At 39.4% G+C, this 20,002-nt stretch overlaps 1 protein-coding gene across 1 annotated transcript in view; it reads right to left on the bottom strand.

Moving 5' to 3' along the window:
- astn1 (astrotactin 1) overlaps window positions 1-20,002 on the bottom strand; it is a 223,201-nt gene that overhangs the window by 167,530 nt on the left and 35,669 nt on the right. Inside the window, 1 exon segment of the mRNA XM_036596278.1 lies at window positions 6,180-6,367. Coding sequence (XP_036452171.1) covers window positions 6,180-6,367 — 188 coding nt within the window.

Here is a 20,002-nt window from a genome sequence, read left to right as displayed (position 1 = left end):
TGGCATGGGTAACTTGCATCTGTAAAGGCACCATTAAGGCTAAAAGATCTATACCCACTCTGGAGCATACACTACCTTCTAGACAACATCTTTAAGGTATGTCCAATATGACTATGCCAAGTCACATTCTGCACAACAGCTGTGTAATCAGGAAGTGTGGTAGCACACTGCAGGCCTGCCTGTAGTCCATATCTGTTAGTCATTGAAAACGAGTGGAAATACAACCACGAAGGTCTTGCAGGGATACAGAGCTGAATACTTGTATAACAGAATTACAACAGAAAAAAAGCGGGACCAATTGGTGCCTTCAGTCTCTAAGCAATTATTAAGTGGATTAATTAACTGCATTAATGGTCACAGTAAGATTACCATAAGAAATGACAATCAACCAAATAAATACCTTCAACACAAAAGCATAGAGGAAAGAAATTGTAGTTTTAAAGTCAAACCATGACTGGCCTTTTTTCAAGGCACATTTGGTGCATGCTCATACAACCGTGAGCTCTAAACTGGATTGGTGGGCTGAGAGTTGCCCCAGCTGCCCGTGCCACTCCCATGCTATGGCCAACAATAACCATGGATTGGTGACAGGTGTCTTCAACAGCATCAGTGGCGCGATGGGAATGGCATCATCGAGAGACGCCCTTGGAAGTAACATGATTTTTGGAAGAGGCAGGCCTTAGGAGCAGCCCACCAGTGACTCAAACTGCAGCGTGGCGGTGCACAGTGCCAGGGCCATCTGTCGTTAAGGCTGGTCACCCTATTGCCAACGCTAATCTCTCTTTCTCCAGACTCACAATAACACACTCTCACACTCAGTGGGGAAACGGCTGCTCTCACTGAGCAACCAGAGGGCAAAAGAGTAAATTAAGAGGCGTTGAGCTCACAAAAAAGCATCAGCATGGAGGTGCATGGAAGGTGGAACACTAGACCTAAGAATTCTTTCTTCCCTTCCCATTCTACTATGTTCTATATGGCCTACTCTAACAGCAACTTGGAACGGAGAAGTCAAGGTCATTAGATAATGTTATATTCACCAAGCATCAGGGCATGCACAACAGAGAAGCTATATGCTATATTATTTTGACCTCTGAAATAGAAATGATCAGTCACATTGTGATTTTTGAATATTTTTGTCTGAACAGCACCATGTTAAAGAACTACACACACTGAAATAGAAAATGGAATACCTAAAACCAGACATTTATAAAAAAAAATGAACGATATTTTCCTTTGATATGGATTTTACCATATTGTAGATGTGACAGCCCAAAAACGGTGAATTATAAACAGCCTCAAGACAAATTAGACATAATTTGAACAACTTCAATAATTCTTATAAAAGTCAAATATTTTAAGGACATTTATTTATATAAAGTATTTTTTTTTCAACAATTGTTTTTAAAATTACTTGGGAATGAACTTAATGTAACACTGGTTCTATGGAATAACGCATAGAACTTTGCATTATGCACTAGTGCAGAGTTGTACACGTTGCACTCATGCAATTCAAAGCTCTCTTTGTTAGCTGCAGCAAACATTAAATTATAAATTAAATATTATTTGAGATTATTTGATTATTTGGAAAATTTGAGCTCATACCAACTATCCCTTTTCACAATAACCTCTCAGTCTTGTCACAAGATTAGATATTTTACTGAAAACTTGAAAAAAACACATGTTCAAGTCAAAACCATATTTCTGGTCAAAACAGCCTTTCAGTCACAGAAAGGTGTATTTAAATCCAAACTAATGGTTAATGCACTGGGTTTATTCAATGACAATACAGAACTAGTTTGTGTTATACTATGTTAACTATATAATACTTTAACTTGTTTAATTGACACAATTAACTTCAGAAACAGATTCAGTCAAAAACTGTTGAAAGCAGCTAAGAGACAAGACTTCAAAAGCCATAATCTGGTTGTCCTGTGATGTCTAAATGTTGCAGTGCCCTTCAGAAGTGACAATCATCTTGCTTTGAGAAAGGAACAAGATTCAAATCCTGTTTCTCACTTCAGTGAAGTTGTGTCAAATGCTGACTTTCCATGCATTTTCCCTCCTTAGAATACTAATAGCTCCCTTTGTGTGAATATCAGTGTCAGAGGCAGTTTTTAAGACTGGAGGCTCAATGTCTCTCTGTTACTAAAGCATCATGCAAGAAGAGCTCACCAAGGAAGCTTGCCCAGGGCTTAGGGAAATCATTTTCCAATAGGCATCTCTCACTAATCAGGGGCTTTGCACACAAAACAGACAAAGTGCTTCCAATAGCCATGATACTCTAAATGTGCAATTACGGAATCACTTTCAGGGAAGGAAAATCCAAGGACTAACAATATCCCATTCTTTTTTACTCATTAACATAGGATTTGTATCAGTTTCAACCTCTAATAAAATGCACTGTATTTCCTGTATAAGCTCAATGCAGCCCTATCATTTCAACTTTTTTTGATATTGCTCTATACTGTAAAATGATCTACAGTGCATTATCTCCTTTAAAGAAACTCCATTTCTAAGGTTATACAATTCTCTCCATTTTTTTTTATGTATATGGACCATTCTACTGAATGAATTCAAACTGCAATCCAATTAAGCATTGTGACGTATCAACAGAAACCAGACGCTCGCGGAAGTAAAAGATGCTGGCGTTTAATAATACCAGGCGAACAAACCGAAAAAGGGCAGAGCAAAAGACGAAGTCAAAAATACAGGCAAAAAGTTCCAAAACACAGATCAGTCCGTAGAGGCAAAAGCACAAAAGGGAAAAGACAAAAAGGCAAAGTCGACATACACAAAGCAAAGGTTCAAACACGGGATAAAGGCAGTCAGTATACAAACGCTCGGTAGTTCAACAGGAAACAATACCTCGCACTGAATTAGACTAAAGCCCGGGCTTATAAAGTAAACTACACAGGTGCTGCCAGTTAATATTCAGGTGATTTGGAGCGCTGATTGGAACGTAAGCCAGTGTCAGAAGTCACGTGATCTCCCATAGAATTGTGGGCAATGGAGTCCGAGGGAAGTTGCTGAGTCATGTGATCTCCCAGAGGATTCTGGGAGATGAAGTCCGTTTCTTTCACCGAATGCGTGACAAGCATTCAGAACTTTGGTATTTACAAGGATTATATTTTTATATTATGGTCTGTTTAAATCCAAGACACTAACTGAGACAGTAATAAGCCAAATACACAATGCTTTCTATTGGAGGTGGCTGTCTGAAAAACCTAGCCCCTAAATTTCTACATGTGAATGTAACACTTGTTTTTCAATAGATCTCTTATTTCATTTGAAGTTAAGTTTATTTTTTAAATACAAACTTTTATTTAAACACACACACACATTTTCTAAACCACTTATCTTGCTGGGTCGCAGAGGGGTGCCGGAGCCTATCCCAGCAGTCACTGGGCAGAAGGCAGGATACACCCTGGACAGGTCGCCAGTCCATCGCAGGGCAGACAGGCTGACAGATACATTCACACACACACACACACTCACCTAGGGGCAATTTAGTGTGTCCAGTTGGCCTAACTGCATGTCTTTGGACTGTGGGAGAAAACCGGAGTCCCCAAAGGAAACCCATGCAGACACAGGGAGAACATGCAAACTCCACAGAGAAAGCACTCTGGTCACCTGGCCGGGAATCGAACCCAGGCCCTTCTTGCTGTGAGGCAACAGCGCTACCTACTGCGCCGCCCAACCTTATTCACAGTTGCACTCAAAATTATTCAAACCCCTTCAAAGTACAGGGCAGTTTGGTAATATAGATAAAAAAAAATATCTGTGAACATTTCAAATGAAAAAATCATTCTCTCCAGAAATGTCCATGAGCAAAATTATTCAACCCCCAAAGTAAGTATTTTGTGGCGCATTCTGTAGACTTTATAACCTCTAATAAACGTTTTTAGTAGGTGCCATCAAAGATTTTCAGTAAGATTTAAATTCAGGGACTGAGATGGCCTCTCATGGACATTCCAGGGCCGATCCCTGAACCAAGCTTTGGTCAACTTGGATGTATGCTTGGGATCATTTTCTTGCTGAAAAGTCCAAAAAACACCAAGCTTCAATTTATGCACTGAAGACAACATATTCTTCCCCAAAATGGCCTGGTATTTCCAAGAATCCATGATGCCAGTCAAATGGTAAAGATTGATAGTTCCTGAAACAGCAGAACACCCCCACAACAGCTGCCCCACCTCCATGCTTGACCATGCGGAAGGTGTTCTTTTTGTCATATGCTTTGCTTTTCTTACACCAGACATACAGGTGCTGATTCATGGGTCCAAACAGTACTCATTTCATTTCATCATTCCATAAAACTCTCCCAGAACTCCACATGCCTATCCAAATTCTTTCTTGTATATTTAAGGCAACGTTTATGTGCTTTTTGGTTAAGAATGGAGTGCAAGGAGGTGTCCAGGCATAAAGTCTTTGCTTGTGTAGTGTTCTTCTTATTGTTATCACCAAAAGTTTTGTTCCTGCCTTCATCAGGTCATACTGCAAGTCTTCTGTAATGATGTGAGGGTTTTTCTCAGCTTTTCTTTTCAAATGTCTGACTCCTCTTGGTGCAATTATGCTCTTTCTTCCATGTCCAAGTAGGTTTGCTGCTGTACTATGCGTTTTAACCTTATGTATGATACCTCCAACTATGTCTCTTTGAACTTTAATTGTCTGGGATATCTTCTTGTAGCCGTGGCCGATAGAAATCATTTCCTCTCTGAAATCATTTCCTCTCTTAGCTTTTGTGAGAGCTACTTTTTCTTTGTCTTGTTTGCTGCTGAGCTTGAACACATGCATGGGTGCCATTTATATTAGCTGTAGTAATGTCATGCCATCCCATATCAGAATTTTCCAGGACTTTTTTAGGACAAATTAAAAGACAAATTCAATGGCTTATATACAATAATTACTGCTCATCTTTAAATGCCACCAAACTACCAAAGTTCTTAACACGAAAGTCAACAATACAACCTCACTGACTGAGTGATACACTGACACACACACAAACCATTCCTCAATCAATCATTTCATTACAAGGTCTACTAAAATATTAGAAGTGAATGCTACTAGAAGTTAGCGTGTGCATCAGTTTACTGGGCATAATGTCAAAATGTCCATGTATGTTGACATGCGATACTGTAGCACTGCAAACTACAAAAGGTAAAAATGGACACTCAAATTGGGCATTATTAGATAAAAAATAGGCTAAAATACGGAATCTTGGTTCAATGGCCTAAATTTACACTTCTCCAGAACTACACTGATCTCTAATATATGTGATCAATTTTCATATTTTCCAGATGTTTTCCATGACTGGATAACTGGTCGAGAAACTTCCAAGTTTTCCAGGACATAAAGGAACTCTGTTTATTGACTCTTTATTGACCCTGTTTGTTGTTTTTTTTACAAGCACAAGCACACTTATGCCCGAGATAAAAGGTTTTAAATAAGGCGCGTACACTCTCAGAAAAAAAGATACAAAACTATCACTGGGGTGGCACTATGTTTTTAAGTTGTACTGACTCCACAGACCATCTTGTCTCCAATCTAATTTATTTTATTGTTCTGTTTTAAAACGTTATGAAAAGGTACAACTATGTACCTTTCTCCTGGGACAACTTTATATAAAAGAACACAGTTGAAACGTAAAATCATTGTTGTACTTATGAGGCTACACTGACATTGTTTGAATGAAAATGTGCCTTCACAGTACATTTTTTCCTGACACTGTAGGTGCCTTGGACTTTTGCACACAAAACACTGTGTTAAAAATGCACATTAATGGGTGACCATCAGGCTTTATTTCTTACTGTAAGAGAGACCAGTGAATTTAAAACATGCATTATCCTCAAGCAAACTGCTGATTTATCAAGTAGGTAAATTCTCATTTGATGATCTCTTTGAACAGCACAATGGAGTTTAATTGAGTAATCATGACAGCCCTAGTCTAATGGCACAATGACTTCTTCTTGGTCTTTCCTATGCCTTAAGAAGTAGATTTCTATAGTAGGGATGGCAGCGGTATACACAGCACTGAGAGAAGAGGGTTCTGAATCTGAAAAGCAGAACATCTAATGAAGTGAATCAGTAGGTGACATTCTTCTCTACTCCTCCTATTCCCGCCCCAGCTCCTCCTCCTCCATCGACCACCCCTTGCTATTACTAGACTAGTGCAGGCATACCATCACAGAGATGTGCAGAATGCGGAGCTCTTCCTCAGCTGTGTCGCTGGCTGGGTCCTCCGTGGCGGCCAAGCCAGGAAGGTTCAGACTTCCATCTTGATGGTGGATGTGGAAAAGTAGAGTGCCATTCTCCAGCCACTGCTGTCTCCAGCGCACCAACGGGATGTCCTCCGAATTCCCTGAGATCTCTGCAGAAAACACAAGTTCAGTTAATGTTAGAACAATTTTTTGTTCTAGCTGTCTCTAAGACTCTCTGGATGCACTTCAGACACATGAGAGAGCCATCTAAGCACTGTTTGGTCTGGGAAAACGAGGCCGATGACTCAGTAAATGGCACATGGTAAAAGCGCATCTATATTAACCAGCACAAAAGACAGGTGGTAAGAGATGTCAGAACCTCTCAATGTAAAAGGGGTTCTGCAGTAATCAAGGGCATAGACATTAGCAGTGCATTAGCTAAACGTCACTGAATATAGGCAGTACCGCACTGTTAGAAGAACATGTTTCAAAACACCAGGACTGGTGACAATTGAGTTGTCTCCAAATTGAGATACCAAGAGCATGAAAAGTTTGAAACAGTTTTAGCCTCTGTAAGACATTTTATAGTACTATAATTCAGTCATCGAGGAAGGCTATGAAACACAAGTGTCAAAGTTTCAAGTGAAGTTTGTCACATTTACAAACGTGTTTTTTTTTCAGGTGACAAAACTTTAAACGGGTGTTTTGCTAAACTCATGTGAAGTTCTTAAAACTGGGTTTATCAGAGCACTTTGGATATTCTATACATGGTTTATATATCTACAGTACACCTATCTTGTATCTACACTCTTTGTCCATTTTATTAGGTTCACTTATCATGTAAGTGCACTATGTAGTTCTACAGTTACAAACTGTAGTCTATCTATTTTTGAGAATAATTTCTAAACGAGCACTAACAAAGTAAGCATTGTAGAACTACAAAGTGCACCTATATGGCAAATGGTGTTGATAAAATGAGAGAAGAACTAAGCAGGTGATATTTCAATAATGTGATGATGTTTGTAACCCATCGCATCAGCACTTACGTCAGCACTTCTACACTACACTAAAGGAAAAGCAAACAGTATCCCAAAACAGCAGAAAGCCCTCATATGACTTTAATAACTGGCTGGGCAATTACATGTTGAACTGAACTAAATCAGTGGAAGAAAGGCTCCAAAACAAATCATTTCATTGTTATAGGATGTTAAGGATTATGCTATGTGAAAACTATACAAAATTACATTTCATATGTTGAGAGTGTTTTAGAATGACCTCCACCTTAATCTTGGAGGATCACCGGACATGCTCTTCCATTCCTATCTTTCTCATGGACCACAGATTCCATTTTTACATTAAAAACAATGGGCCTCGTTCACCAAAACCTTCCTAGGTTTTTTCTTCAATTCATTCTTGAGAAAGGTCCTAATAAATAAGTTACATCAGATTAATGACGTAGTGTTCTTGGACCGCAGAACTGTTCTCACCTTTGTGCTTTTGACTGTGTAGATTCTGTTATTACCTCAGAACAAATCCCAAATAAGAAACATTGGTGCATGTCAGAATCATGTAAACTGCATAAGTGGGTTTTAAGAAGAAATTTCCTCTTAAGAACGTTTGGTGAGGCCCAATGCCCAATACATGCATGAGTACGTCTCATTTAAGATTAATTTACTACAGCATCACAGAATTATGCCTGGTGTCAATGTGTGCTTGTCAACAGTTTAATCATTTTAGGACTTACAGTGCTAAACATGAACTTTTCCTAAATGGTATAACACTATATATTAGAGATTTTTTTTTTAATGAAGTCAATGCAGTAAGTAAATCTGATTACATGGTAACATTATTTAGCCTAGCCCTACAATATTCAATTCTTCAGAAAGTTAAGATATGAACATTGCTCAAAACTAGCCAATGTGTATGCCTGCATATGTGCGCATCTCGTCACACACTCAAAGATGTGGATGGGTTAAGTTCACAAAAATACCATGTCAGCTCATTGTTTGACTGGAGGGAAAGCACCTTCCAGAGGAAACCAGGATAGTGATTCCAGCCCTCATCAAGCTATGCAAATAATGACACTAATGTGACTCTGCACTTTCCTACCCCAGACTCCCACGGGCCTGTTGCGCTGTGACACTTTTATTAATGAAGCAACATGCAGGAAAATGCTCTAACAAAGCCATATTACAGCAAACAATTACTGCTGTTCCTTTTTGTGGCAGGGCTCTTTTCTATGTTCTGTGCCTTTTTCCCTTTCACTTTGGTATGTGCAAATTAATCAGACATAATTTGGCTTATTTTGCAGAGAAATAATTATTTCACAAGCATGTGAATTAATTAAAGCTAATTCAGGAATCCAGCAGCCAGGTTTTAATTACTATTGGTGGAATAACCTGATCTCTTTACACATTCTCTTTCAGAATGCCATTATAATACTGTACAACATCCGCAACAGAAGAAAATCAGAGTTTCAGGAAGAAAAAATAGTCCTTTCACATATCAGGCTAAATTACTGATATTTTCCTGCAGCTCTGTTTACAGTTACTAGTCTATTTCATGAACATGTTGGTTCAGTGACTCAGCCTGCATTTATTCACTCAAAAACGGATTTAAGGCAACAGCCCACTGGACTAATAAACCTTCCAGCTAAGCGCACTGATTGGTGAGTTGTGGTTGGGCTCACACCTGCTAAGAGCACTGCCAGGAAGCCATTTGAAAGTCACCAGGCACCAGGAGGCAGGCTTTCTGATATGCCTCATGCCACAATAACACCAATTTTTGTGGCAGTGAAAAGGGCCTCCTCAAGGACAAGCCTGTGTCTCAGCATTAGAATAATGATGCCTAAATAACTTCCCCACTTTCCTTACTGCCCTCGGGCAAACAACAGAAGCATTTCTGTTCTGCCTTAATGGCCATTTATTATTTCTGACTCTGTGTGCTCAACCCAAAATAACTCTCTCAACAGCTATGTACATCCTCTTGTGACCTCATGATAACATGCTCTGTTATTCCTTACGCCAGACAGTGGAAGCAGCATTGCTACATCATTTGGTATTTCCATAATACTCAGAAAAACATCCTAACCTTTTGACTTGGGCCTGGGGAGATGCTCACTAGGATGGGCCCACTGCTTCCTATGCAGTTTGAGGGCAAGAAAAAAAAACCTAATGCTTCAATTACAATGACAATTATCTGAGTCAGACGGATCAACTCAAAAAGATCCTTAAAGATCGAAAGGAAAGATCACAAGGGCAGCTCTTAAAAGTCGACTACAGGCAGCCTTGACATTTGGCAGACATTTGCCGTTGGATTTGATATGCATGGTAAAAATACCTGGATAGCCAGTGCAGAAACATCATGCATCAACAGCAAACGTTAAGAAAACTATGCTTGAGAGACCTTTTTCCCCCTCTGAATTTTAAAAAGTTTCCAAAGAGAAGGGTGTTTCACAGCAGGAGAGCACCACATGTTGAGGGGTATACAAAGAGAGAGACAGGGAGAGAGAGAGAGAGAGAGAGAGAGAGAGAGAGAGAGAGAGAGAGAGAGAGAGAGAGAAAAGAAGAGAGAGAGAGAGAGAGAGAGAGAGAGAGAGAGAGAGAGAGAGAGAGAGAGAGTGTGTGTAAAAACTGAGTTGAAAGAGAAAATTCTTCTCACATCCTAATGCAGTGTCAGAGGTTTCTCCCTCCCTCTTTCCCTCTCTCTGCAGCTGCACTTAGACTTAAGCTTGGACTTTCTGCAGCAAGCTATATATAGCCTTAAACTGCCAACGTCTGAAAGTCAAAGGAAACTTTGTTACTCATCACATAAATATTTATTCTGTGATTATTATTTTTATTATTATTATTATTGTTGTTATTATTATTAAGTAAACATTTTGTAGCTCCTTGATGCCAAAAATGTCATGGGGATGCTATTATGTTTACTAAAACAATAGTATCTAAAGTCATAGTCATATTCAGTATTTTTGTTTACATGTACATTTTATGGTATTTTCCTGACAATTCTTGACAATAGATGGTCTCTTTCCCAAATACTCTTCTTCTACACATTACAATCTACTATATAATTTCTTCTATATTTTTTAACTATAAATGCTTTTGTTGTGAGTAACATTATATGCATTTGTTGTAAATAAATCATTTACAACAAATGCATGTAAATAATTTAGAATCTTATACATCTCCAACCTGCTCCTTTACCATTTCAGAAGATTCAGTGCAAGAGCTGAGACTTTGTTGTTCACAAAGCCATAATCATCCTAACTTTAAGTTGTTTACATATTCAAAGCACTTCAACTGGCTGCTAAGGCAGGGATAAGCAAGCTTTTGTTCTCTGCAGTACGTCTACAATATCCAGAAGTCTTCTATGCAAGTTCAAATGAGCATTATGTTAGACAGACCGTTAGAAAACAAATCCATTTTCCTGAATAGACTGTAAAGACCATCACCTGTATTTTTTATTATACATTCAAAAAGAAACGGATCACATAAACCATGCAAATCAGGGCCACTTCATGAGTTCACAGAGATTATCAACTTTAAATCTTTTCTTTTACGGCAGACAAAAGCATGTTCAAACATAGAAGCTAAGTAAACAAAGAGGAATTGCTAGATTTAAACAAATCCAGGATGATAGACATTCCAAATGTCTATACAAATCACAAATTTTAAATTCAAGCTTTAACATTTCAGCATGTTGCAAACACCATTCATGTTGACGATAATATGACATCATGTGACACCAGCACAGCTACTCGCAACCATATGACTGTGGAAATTAACATCCTGAGGGGAAAGTATGTGCATCCCTAGAAAATCAAAGTTTACTTTTGCAGGCTTGTTTAAAGGTATATTTCCTTTGATGGTGCCAATTTTCCCCCTGAATAAGAATGCAAGACCAAGCAATCACTCAAAGTCAGACCTGCTTTACCAACACATCCAACACTGAGAACATTAACCGCAATAGCTAGCAAATGGTAATTTGTTAAGGCTTCAGAGCCATGTTTAATATTGTATGTTGGATAATTAGCCTTAAGGAAGAGCATGACGGACAGGGGAAAAGTGGGCCTTCAAGGTCAGGAGATCACTCGTCCTTTCCCTGTACAATACATCATCCAGAAGAAGGTTTTGAGAGAGACTTACATCATTAACCAGATTACTTACTGATGGTATGTGCAGGATCTTTACAGCATAGTGAAGGAAGTCCTGAATGACCACATATGAGCTCCTTAAAACACGTAAAATATGAATAAAAATTTGTCAAGTAGAATTTGTTCTTATGAACTTTTATTTTTTTCAAATAGTTTCCCCTCACACCAGCAAGATTTTCTTATTCGGATATTTTTCAGACCGTTCACTCACCTTTACCCAAGGTGCTGATAATTCTGGGGAGCACTGTATATGACTGAAATTATTTAATTATAAATATTTAAATGTTCTTAAAATATTTATGTACGAGACCAAACTGTTTTGAGTAGGGATAGGTATTTCAGTCAAATTTTATATTTGAAATAACACATTACTCAAAAAAGGTAAAGGACTACAAGGCTACCTTTCACTGGACACCACCATGGACAGTGACAGCATTGTATTATTACTGTACTATGTTAAATCCAGGCCCAGACCACAGCACATCCATAGTAGAGGACTTTTCACTTAAAATTTATACAGAGAAATGTGTCAATAAAAGGTATTTAAAGTAAACAGACAAACACTAATCATCAGCATAGCCACATTTCTACTCACCTCTTACCTAATTAGAGTTAATTAGTTAATGCTGAACCTATAAAATTCATTAGATAATATTGGAATTTTATTACATTAAATCTATAAAAGTGTCAAAGAAATTGAGGTTACTGTTTTCTGCAATGCTTTCCATGTGATGTGCAATATAGCTGTGCTTTATATTTGCTACCAGGCAGCAAAGATCCTCTGGCAACGCAGCACATAGCTTGTCCTCCGGTGTGCAGTGGCCTTTAAACGAATGCAGTCTGCTTCCTTCTTTGTTCTAAACAGATAAGACATTAACTGAATTAACTTGTTGCAATTTAGCTTGGTCTGTTGCCATTCAAAAAAATGAAACTGTGCTGCTGTTGGTTTTAATCGCTTCTCTCTCATTAATGTTAATCAACTAATGTCTATAACTGAGTGAAACAAAATGAGATGTGTTGTTTAAATGAAATAGTGACATGTTTGTTTGGTTAACACAGTCTTATTTGGGTAAAACTTACTTCTTTCCCCATTGGCTCCTGGCTCCATGTATTTGCATACCGGGCGTTTCTTTCCCTTTGTTTTACTTACCATTAACATGTTTTCATTCCACCCAGGCTACCTTCCCTGTCTGCTTTCCATATGTGTTTCAATCAGCTACCTGGCCTTGTGTTGTTGGCTAGAAGGGTGAGTTAACGTTCTCTCTTTTGATGACTAACTCATATATAAGTATAATATGAGTCGCAGAAACGTGTTTATCAAACACAAAAAAAAGTTATTCTAATATGCCGTTTCAATTTAGTTTCATCAGTGAACTGAACTTAAAGACCCAACATAGTATTTTTCCTCCTTACTCAAAATGTTGTATTAGTAGGAAGTATGAGATTATCTTAATACTTCTGCTTCAGTCCAACATTTATCAGGCACTGCTGAGTGCATAAAAAGACCACTATATTTTTCTTTTCTTGTATACTGCCTCCTAACCAGCATTTAGGAATTACACTTTATTTGGGGTGATCTTAGATGTCACAGATAATACTAATTGACTATTGTGAATCACAAGCTAACTTATATTGCATATTCATTGACTGTGAAATCAACTAACCCTGCCACACTTCACACACTCCACATCGCTATACATGAGTAAGGTTACAGCTACTAGGAGATGGCTCAAATTTCTTGCTGGGGTTCAAGTGATACCCAGTACAAGAGTTTGTAGTAAGCAATTATAGCTGGCTTATTGAGAAACTGGGCTCATTACAACCCCAGATTTGCCAGCTGAACCTAAGCTGAAAAGAACAGCTTTCACAGAACTTACTGGAGGCAATGTGGATGATAAGACAGTAAATCTTTGTTCAGAAACAACAGTGATCATTTTCATTTGATAGTTTATCAAATAATGAAGCTAGCAATGATACTGTAGCAAAATGTGCAGGCTTACATTAGCTAATTTTGTTATCTACTTTAGCTTGCTAAACTTACTTTAACATTAGCTACCTGTCCGCATATTTTGCATCTAAGATGCAAGTCAGCTACAAAACTATTTTATGGAATTATATAATACAAAACACTGACGTTTCTGCCAACAGCTTCTCAGTGGTACTGTTTATGGTCTGATTTCTGTTTGTTAGCCAGCTAATGGAACGTTTTGCATTTAAACTATAACAAACACAAAACCAAAGTCAGCTTCTAACTCTCCAGCTTCATGTATGTATTTTCTCCTTCCACCTTAAACAAAGGGTTACTTTAAATGTTTATATGTGATCTCACTTGGGCTAACAGATTTAAAAAAACGAAGGTCATTATGTCTTTTTATGTTTACTTTTTATAATGCCTTTTGTAACAGATTTGTGCATAGATGTCTAGCACAGTCACATTCACTATTTTCACGTATGCCCTTTAAGCTGAATTGCTTTATGTTTCAAAAAGACATGCACCTGGACCTCCAGCAGGCAGACCAGCATATTCCTCATTGTGTTAAAAACTATACAAATAAACTCCCCTACCCTCAATGTCACCTGCTATTTTTCAGCCGCCGGGTGTTCTGAATAATGCACGTCACACTGGCAACTCAACCCACAGGTTTCAGTCTCCGCTGCGCTTAGCTCACTGTTTGCTGATTCATCCACTAATGCACTCTGTGGAGACAGCTATACAGTCAAAATGTCCACGTGGGGGAAAAGATCATTCCAGCAGGGCTATCTGTTGTTGTCTGTGGCCAGGTGTCCCTGTGAACACAATTGCTCACGTTCTGTAGGGCAGTCTTTATTTACACAGCATAAGAGCCTGTCAGATTTCTATATGATTGTCTTGCAGAATTGAACTGTTAGTGTCCAAGCATCTTGTGACAGTCAACAACTGCCCAGAGTTAAAGAGTATGATAAACTAACACATGCAGTGCACAGAGGTGGCCAAAAATTGGTATAGAGGCACAAATTTAGCACTGGTGGTACTGTGGATATTCAGTAATTCAAAAAGATTATAAAAGTGGTGAATTGACGGTGGTGAAAAGTCTCTCTTGCAGCAGAAGTGGAAGGTGCTAACTTTCACAGCATGCAAACAGAATATGTGCTATATGTAGCTCTATTAAATCACACTGTGCTCACACTACTCCAGACATATAAATGGCTATTTGCTTCACATGCTGAACACTTTCTATTTTAATTTTAGGCACTATTTTTCTCTTTTGTGTGTAATTTCTGTGTACAATAAATGATTAACTTCTACAATGAGGTGTGACCGAAGACAAAGCAGTATAAATTCTGTCAACAATGTCACATAAGGACATTACACACAGGTAGTGTGCAGATTACTGCCCTCACACATGTACTGGAGTAAAAGTATTAGCATTTGAAAATATTTAGAAATGAAAATCCATTAAAACAACACGTAACTAGTCACTACTCACCTCTGCTCGTTACATCTAATGCATTAATTTCAATCAACAAGTGCATAGCTAAACACTATAATGTGTGTGAATATTAGAAAACAAAATCAGTCATGGTCAAGTGCATTCTGCATTACCTGCCTTTTGATGTAAATAATTCTTAAAGAGATGGCATGACAGTCGACATTAATGAGGTTTGATGGGCAAGCACAACCCTACTGCTGCACTATAATACAGTGCAGTGTTACTGAGGCTTATCATGCACGCACAGGAGGAGCCTGGGTAGACTTATCACCCGTCTCTGACTCAGAGAGACAGAGGCGAATCGCTGACATTCTCAGGCAAGTGTGAGTAGGCTCCTGCCATTGATCATGTAGAAGCTAATCGGAGGGCACTGCTTCAGACTCCAAACTATGGCAAAGCAGCCGGAGTTCTGCAGGATAATCCTGAAGGCCAAAAAAAGCTGAAGAGGTTCACAAATTTTTTATATCCATCTACCTGCACTGCCAAACAAGATGATGGTTTACGCGGACCTGCAAGAGGCGAACAAAGAAGGCCACAAAGTTTCCGTTTGCAACACAACAAGGAGACTCGCATAACTGGGGTCACCATTTGGGTTGTGTTCAAAACAGAGCTGCACGATAAATCATATATTTATCATTATCGCGATAAGAGTTTCTGAGATAAACACATCGCTAGAGCGGCAGTGAGCGCCAAAGGACCGTTACAAGCCTGCTTCTCTGTGCTGGGACTGATGCATGCTCTCCCGTGCAGGATACAAGATACTCAACTATTAAGCCAACTACAAAACACACACTTCCCTGAAAATATCTAAATTAAATTCGTGTGCAGCAAAGGAAAAAAAAAAACACATAGCACACAGGCTAACTCAGGCTCTACTGTTTACCTGCTAGCCAGATGGGCTACTAAAGCTTGTTACCTTACACCCCCAGTGTCCTTCAAAATAAGATTCCCAGACCTGTGTCTGACACCACAATATTTTATAACTAAACACACACACACTTCTTGCTGTGAGGCGACAGCACTACCCACTGCACCACCAAACCGCCTGTTTTGTAGTCTTTATGAACAAAGTTCATTCATTTCTTTTTATTTTGCATACTAGTAAATGGTGCTTTTATAATTTTGTATTCAGCTATTTGTTTAAAGAGGGGTATAAAGAGAGGTTAGTTCAATTTCTATTTACACATCCCAACAAAAATGTCTGCACTAGCGCTACGTCCAGCCAGAGAAACATTGTTTTAATAGCAATTTATCACACTGCATATTGTCAATGTGATATCCGACAGCTTTGTCAAACATTGCTTTTTTATGTCTACATTGTGCAGTCCTAGTTCAAGATATCAATACTGCAATATATCGTGGATAAGCTTCTCCACATGCGTTAATGCGTGAGTAAAGCCTATACAGCATTCAAGTCTGAGAGTGTATCATTCTACAGCATCCAGCATGTAAGAAACGTGTTCTAACAGTCAGGGTTTACTCGTTATTTATTTTATAAAAGTTGCACTGATGAAAAAAGCTCTGGTCCATCCCAGTCCAGTTTCACTCTGGGTGCACATTGAGCCTTCAGGAAAAATGGAGCACAAAGGAAAAGTCTGTTTATAAGTTGATCTGTGTCATGTGTTAGTGAACATTTTGTTGTTCAGTGCGTTCTACAGACACAGACTCTCACATGCACATACACTAAATCGCCAAAAGTATTCACTGACTCATCCAAATCATTGAATTCAGGTGTTCCAATCACTTCCATGGCCACAGGTGTATAAAACCAAGCACCTAGGCATGCAGACTCCTTCTACAAACATTTGTGAAAGAATGGGTCGCTCTCAGGAGTTCAGTGAATTCCAGCATGGTACTGTGATAAAATGCCACCTGTGCAACAAGTCCAGCCGTGAAATTTCCTCGGTACTAAATATTCCACAGTCAACTGTCAGTGGTATTATAACGAAGTGGAAGCGATTGAGAACAACAGCAACTCAGCCACAAAGTGGTAGGCCACGTAAAATGACAGGGCAGGGTCAGCGGATGCTGAGGCGCATAGTGCGCAGAGGTCGGCAACTTTCTGCAGAGTCGATCGCTACAGACCTCCAAACTTCATGATTAGCTCTCATGATTAGCTCAAGAACAGTGCGTAGAGAACTTCATGGAATGGGTTTCCATGGCCGAGCAGCTGCATCCAAGCCTTACAAAGTGCAATGCAAAGCGTCGAATGAGGTGGTGTAAAGCACGCCGCCACTGGACTCTAGAGCAGTGGAGACGTGTTCTCTGGAGTGACAAATCACACTTCTCCATCTGGCAAACCGATGGTCGAGTCTGGGTTGCGGTTGCCAGGAGAACGGTGCTTGTCTGACTGCATTGTGCCAAGTGTAAAGTTTGGTGGAGGGGGGATTATGGTGTGGGGTTGTTTTTCAGGAGTTGGGCTCGGCCTCTTAGTTCCAGTGAAAGGAACTCTTAATGCTTCAGCAGACCAAGAGATTTTGGACACTTTCATGTTCCCAACCTTGTGGGAACAGCTTGGGGATGGCCCCTTCCTGTTCCAATATGACTGCGCACCAGTGCACAAAGCAAGGTCCATAAAGACATGGATGAGCGAGTTTGGTGTGGAAGAACTTGACTGGCCTGCACAGAGTCCTGACCTCAACCCGACAGAACACCTTTGGGATGAATTAGAGCGGAGACTGCGAGCCAGGTCTGACCTCACAAATGTGCTTCTGGAAGAACGGTCAAAAATTCCCATAAACACACTCCTAAACCTTGTGGAAAGCCTTCCCAGAAGAGTTGAAGCTGTTATAGCTGCAAAGGGTGGGCCGACATCATATTAAACCCTATGGATTAAGAATGGGATGTCACTCAAGTTCATATGCGTGTGAAGGTAGACGAGCGAATACTTTTGGCAATATAGTGTATGTGCCCAAATAGTGGGTACTGCCTTACAATCTGCTGCTGCCTCTGTGAATAAAACTGCAGAGAGTTCATTCTTGTGCCTCTATGTGCTCTGACTAGCTCCCCAGCTAAAACATACCTTAAAATTTTAGGTACACATTAATACAAAAAATGTCATCATTCTGCCCAACCTTGTTGAATTTATTCATTCATTTTAAAATTTGGAACTAATTTTAAGGTAAACATTAACCTCAAATGTATGTTCTACTTCTGCTGTGTTTTGTCCATGTATCACACAGCTTTTAACTTTTTTACTAGAACTTTCTGGAATTAACACTAGGTTCTTCAGAGCAACTCTAAAGTTACTCTCAGCAACCTAGAGCTGCTGTCTTGGAGGATAAGGTAGGGCTTGCATGCCTGTATTTGGAGTATTGTGTACACACCACTCTGCCTGCAGCCAGACCTGAGGTCAGCTAAATACAAACGCTGGAGATCAAGAACCGCAGTGAGGCGAAGAAGCTTATGTGAAATAATGTTTTTTTTTTTCATACTGAAGTGGAAGGACCTGAATGTGTAGTAATAAGAAGCTGGGACCAAATCAGAGGACTTCGGGGCATGGAGAAGATGGGTGGGGCAAGGAGACCTTTTTCCAAACTAAGACAGAATGAAGGAATGAAAGTGAGCCCATAGTCCTGCCATACCATGCCAGCAGCCTGCAAATCATGATTACTGACTTTTCAAACAATTTGGCAGAATAAGTGGTGCGAAAGTCATTTAGCATGGGCATTAATGTCTTTATGGGAGACTTAGAGGTGTGAAATAAGCACATGACAGGAAAAGCTGAAAATAACCAAGGCAAAACCACATTACTTCCCAACAATGCAACTACCAGAGGGGCAGAAACAGAAGAACAGTATGTGGTTCTTTATGATCATCTTACCGTATCATGATCACTTGCTATAAACGGTGGCGAATCAGCATTATGATTATCACACAGTATTCCCTCTAAAGCAACATGAAGCATTCTGTTCGCTCTTCAGATTCTCACGAGAGCAATTCTAACCACCTACTTCGACAACCGCAAAAGCACAATCCTCCAAAGATGAAAACTTAAAAAAAAGAACCATCTAAAAGATGCCATCTAAGACAATCATGGCTTAAGGAGAAAACTGGAGGTAATTTTCAAAAATTGCTTAAGCAGAAGAAAGCAGCATATACGTGGCTACCTGTCAGCCACCCAGTGATAAGAAAAACTGATCTCTGAGTAGCTCAGAAAAAAGGGTGTGTTCTTTTTCCTGCTTCTACTTTTCATCATTTCAAGAATGCCCCAGAAAAATGAGGAAAGAGGACAGCTTCCTCCAATCAATATTGTGCTCGGGCACAGGGAGACAACCCAGACCAAAGGGTGCAGCTCAGCATGTCTGGTTTAAAAAGATTGCAAATCTTATTCCCTGTATGATTTTTACTTTTGTACAACAGCCCACAGCACACGAGAGCTAGCTACAGTAAATGACGTTACTCTTGTGGCCTTCTTCTTGACATCTCTGTTTTTGTAAGGGAAAAAAACATGAAAAATTTGAATCTCAAAACCTTTTTGTGAATCAGTAGGAGTTAATAAAACCTAAAGGAGTACTTTGGATAGCATGGCAAACTGGGAGACTGTTATAAGGTACAGATGTCTAAGCACTTTCCTATCCTTCTGGTGTGCTTTTAAAGATCTTCCAAAGATATATTTTGCAGATTAATACTGTTATTCTGCTAAGATCTTCATGAAACATCATTATGATATTTGATTTGACTGGCTCTGCCATTGCATGTGGTTTCTGTCTTGCTATAGTTTGCATTTTCCTTTTTTGTAATTCCTTTTACGAACATTAAAAAGACAAAAATGCTCTAAAAGATACAGTGGCACGGAAACCAAAAGGATACTAGACAGAAAAAAATAGACAACATAGGCAAGTGGTGCACATCTTCCACCACAAACCTGCTGAAAATGAATACCATGGAGAATGCCGCCAGGCACCTGCCTCTGTAGTAGCCTGTCAATGACAACTTCAGAGGTAGTAATGGAAACTCAGCAGGTTATGTATATTTTAATTTATGGCATTCACCTGCCACCTATTGCACAGCTGATCAGTGATGCAGCAGCAGGAGGTGCAGGGAGGATGGAAAGGGGGCTGGGAGAGAGGATAACCACATGCTGTCTGCAAACATTCCTTAACATTTTCAATAGCAGCTCATTACAAAGACCTGCAAATCTTTCAACCTACAGCAACCTGCAGCGATGCCCATGAAAG

This window comes from Colossoma macropomum, unplaced genomic scaffold, assembly GCF_904425465.1.
Source record: "Colossoma macropomum unplaced genomic scaffold, Colossoma_macropomum, whole genome shotgun sequence".
Classification (NCBI taxonomy): Eukaryota; Metazoa; Chordata; class Actinopteri; order Characiformes; family Serrasalmidae; genus Colossoma; species Colossoma macropomum.
The sequence above is the reverse complement of the archived record's forward strand: the minus strand, read 5'-3'. Positions and strand labels throughout refer to the sequence as shown.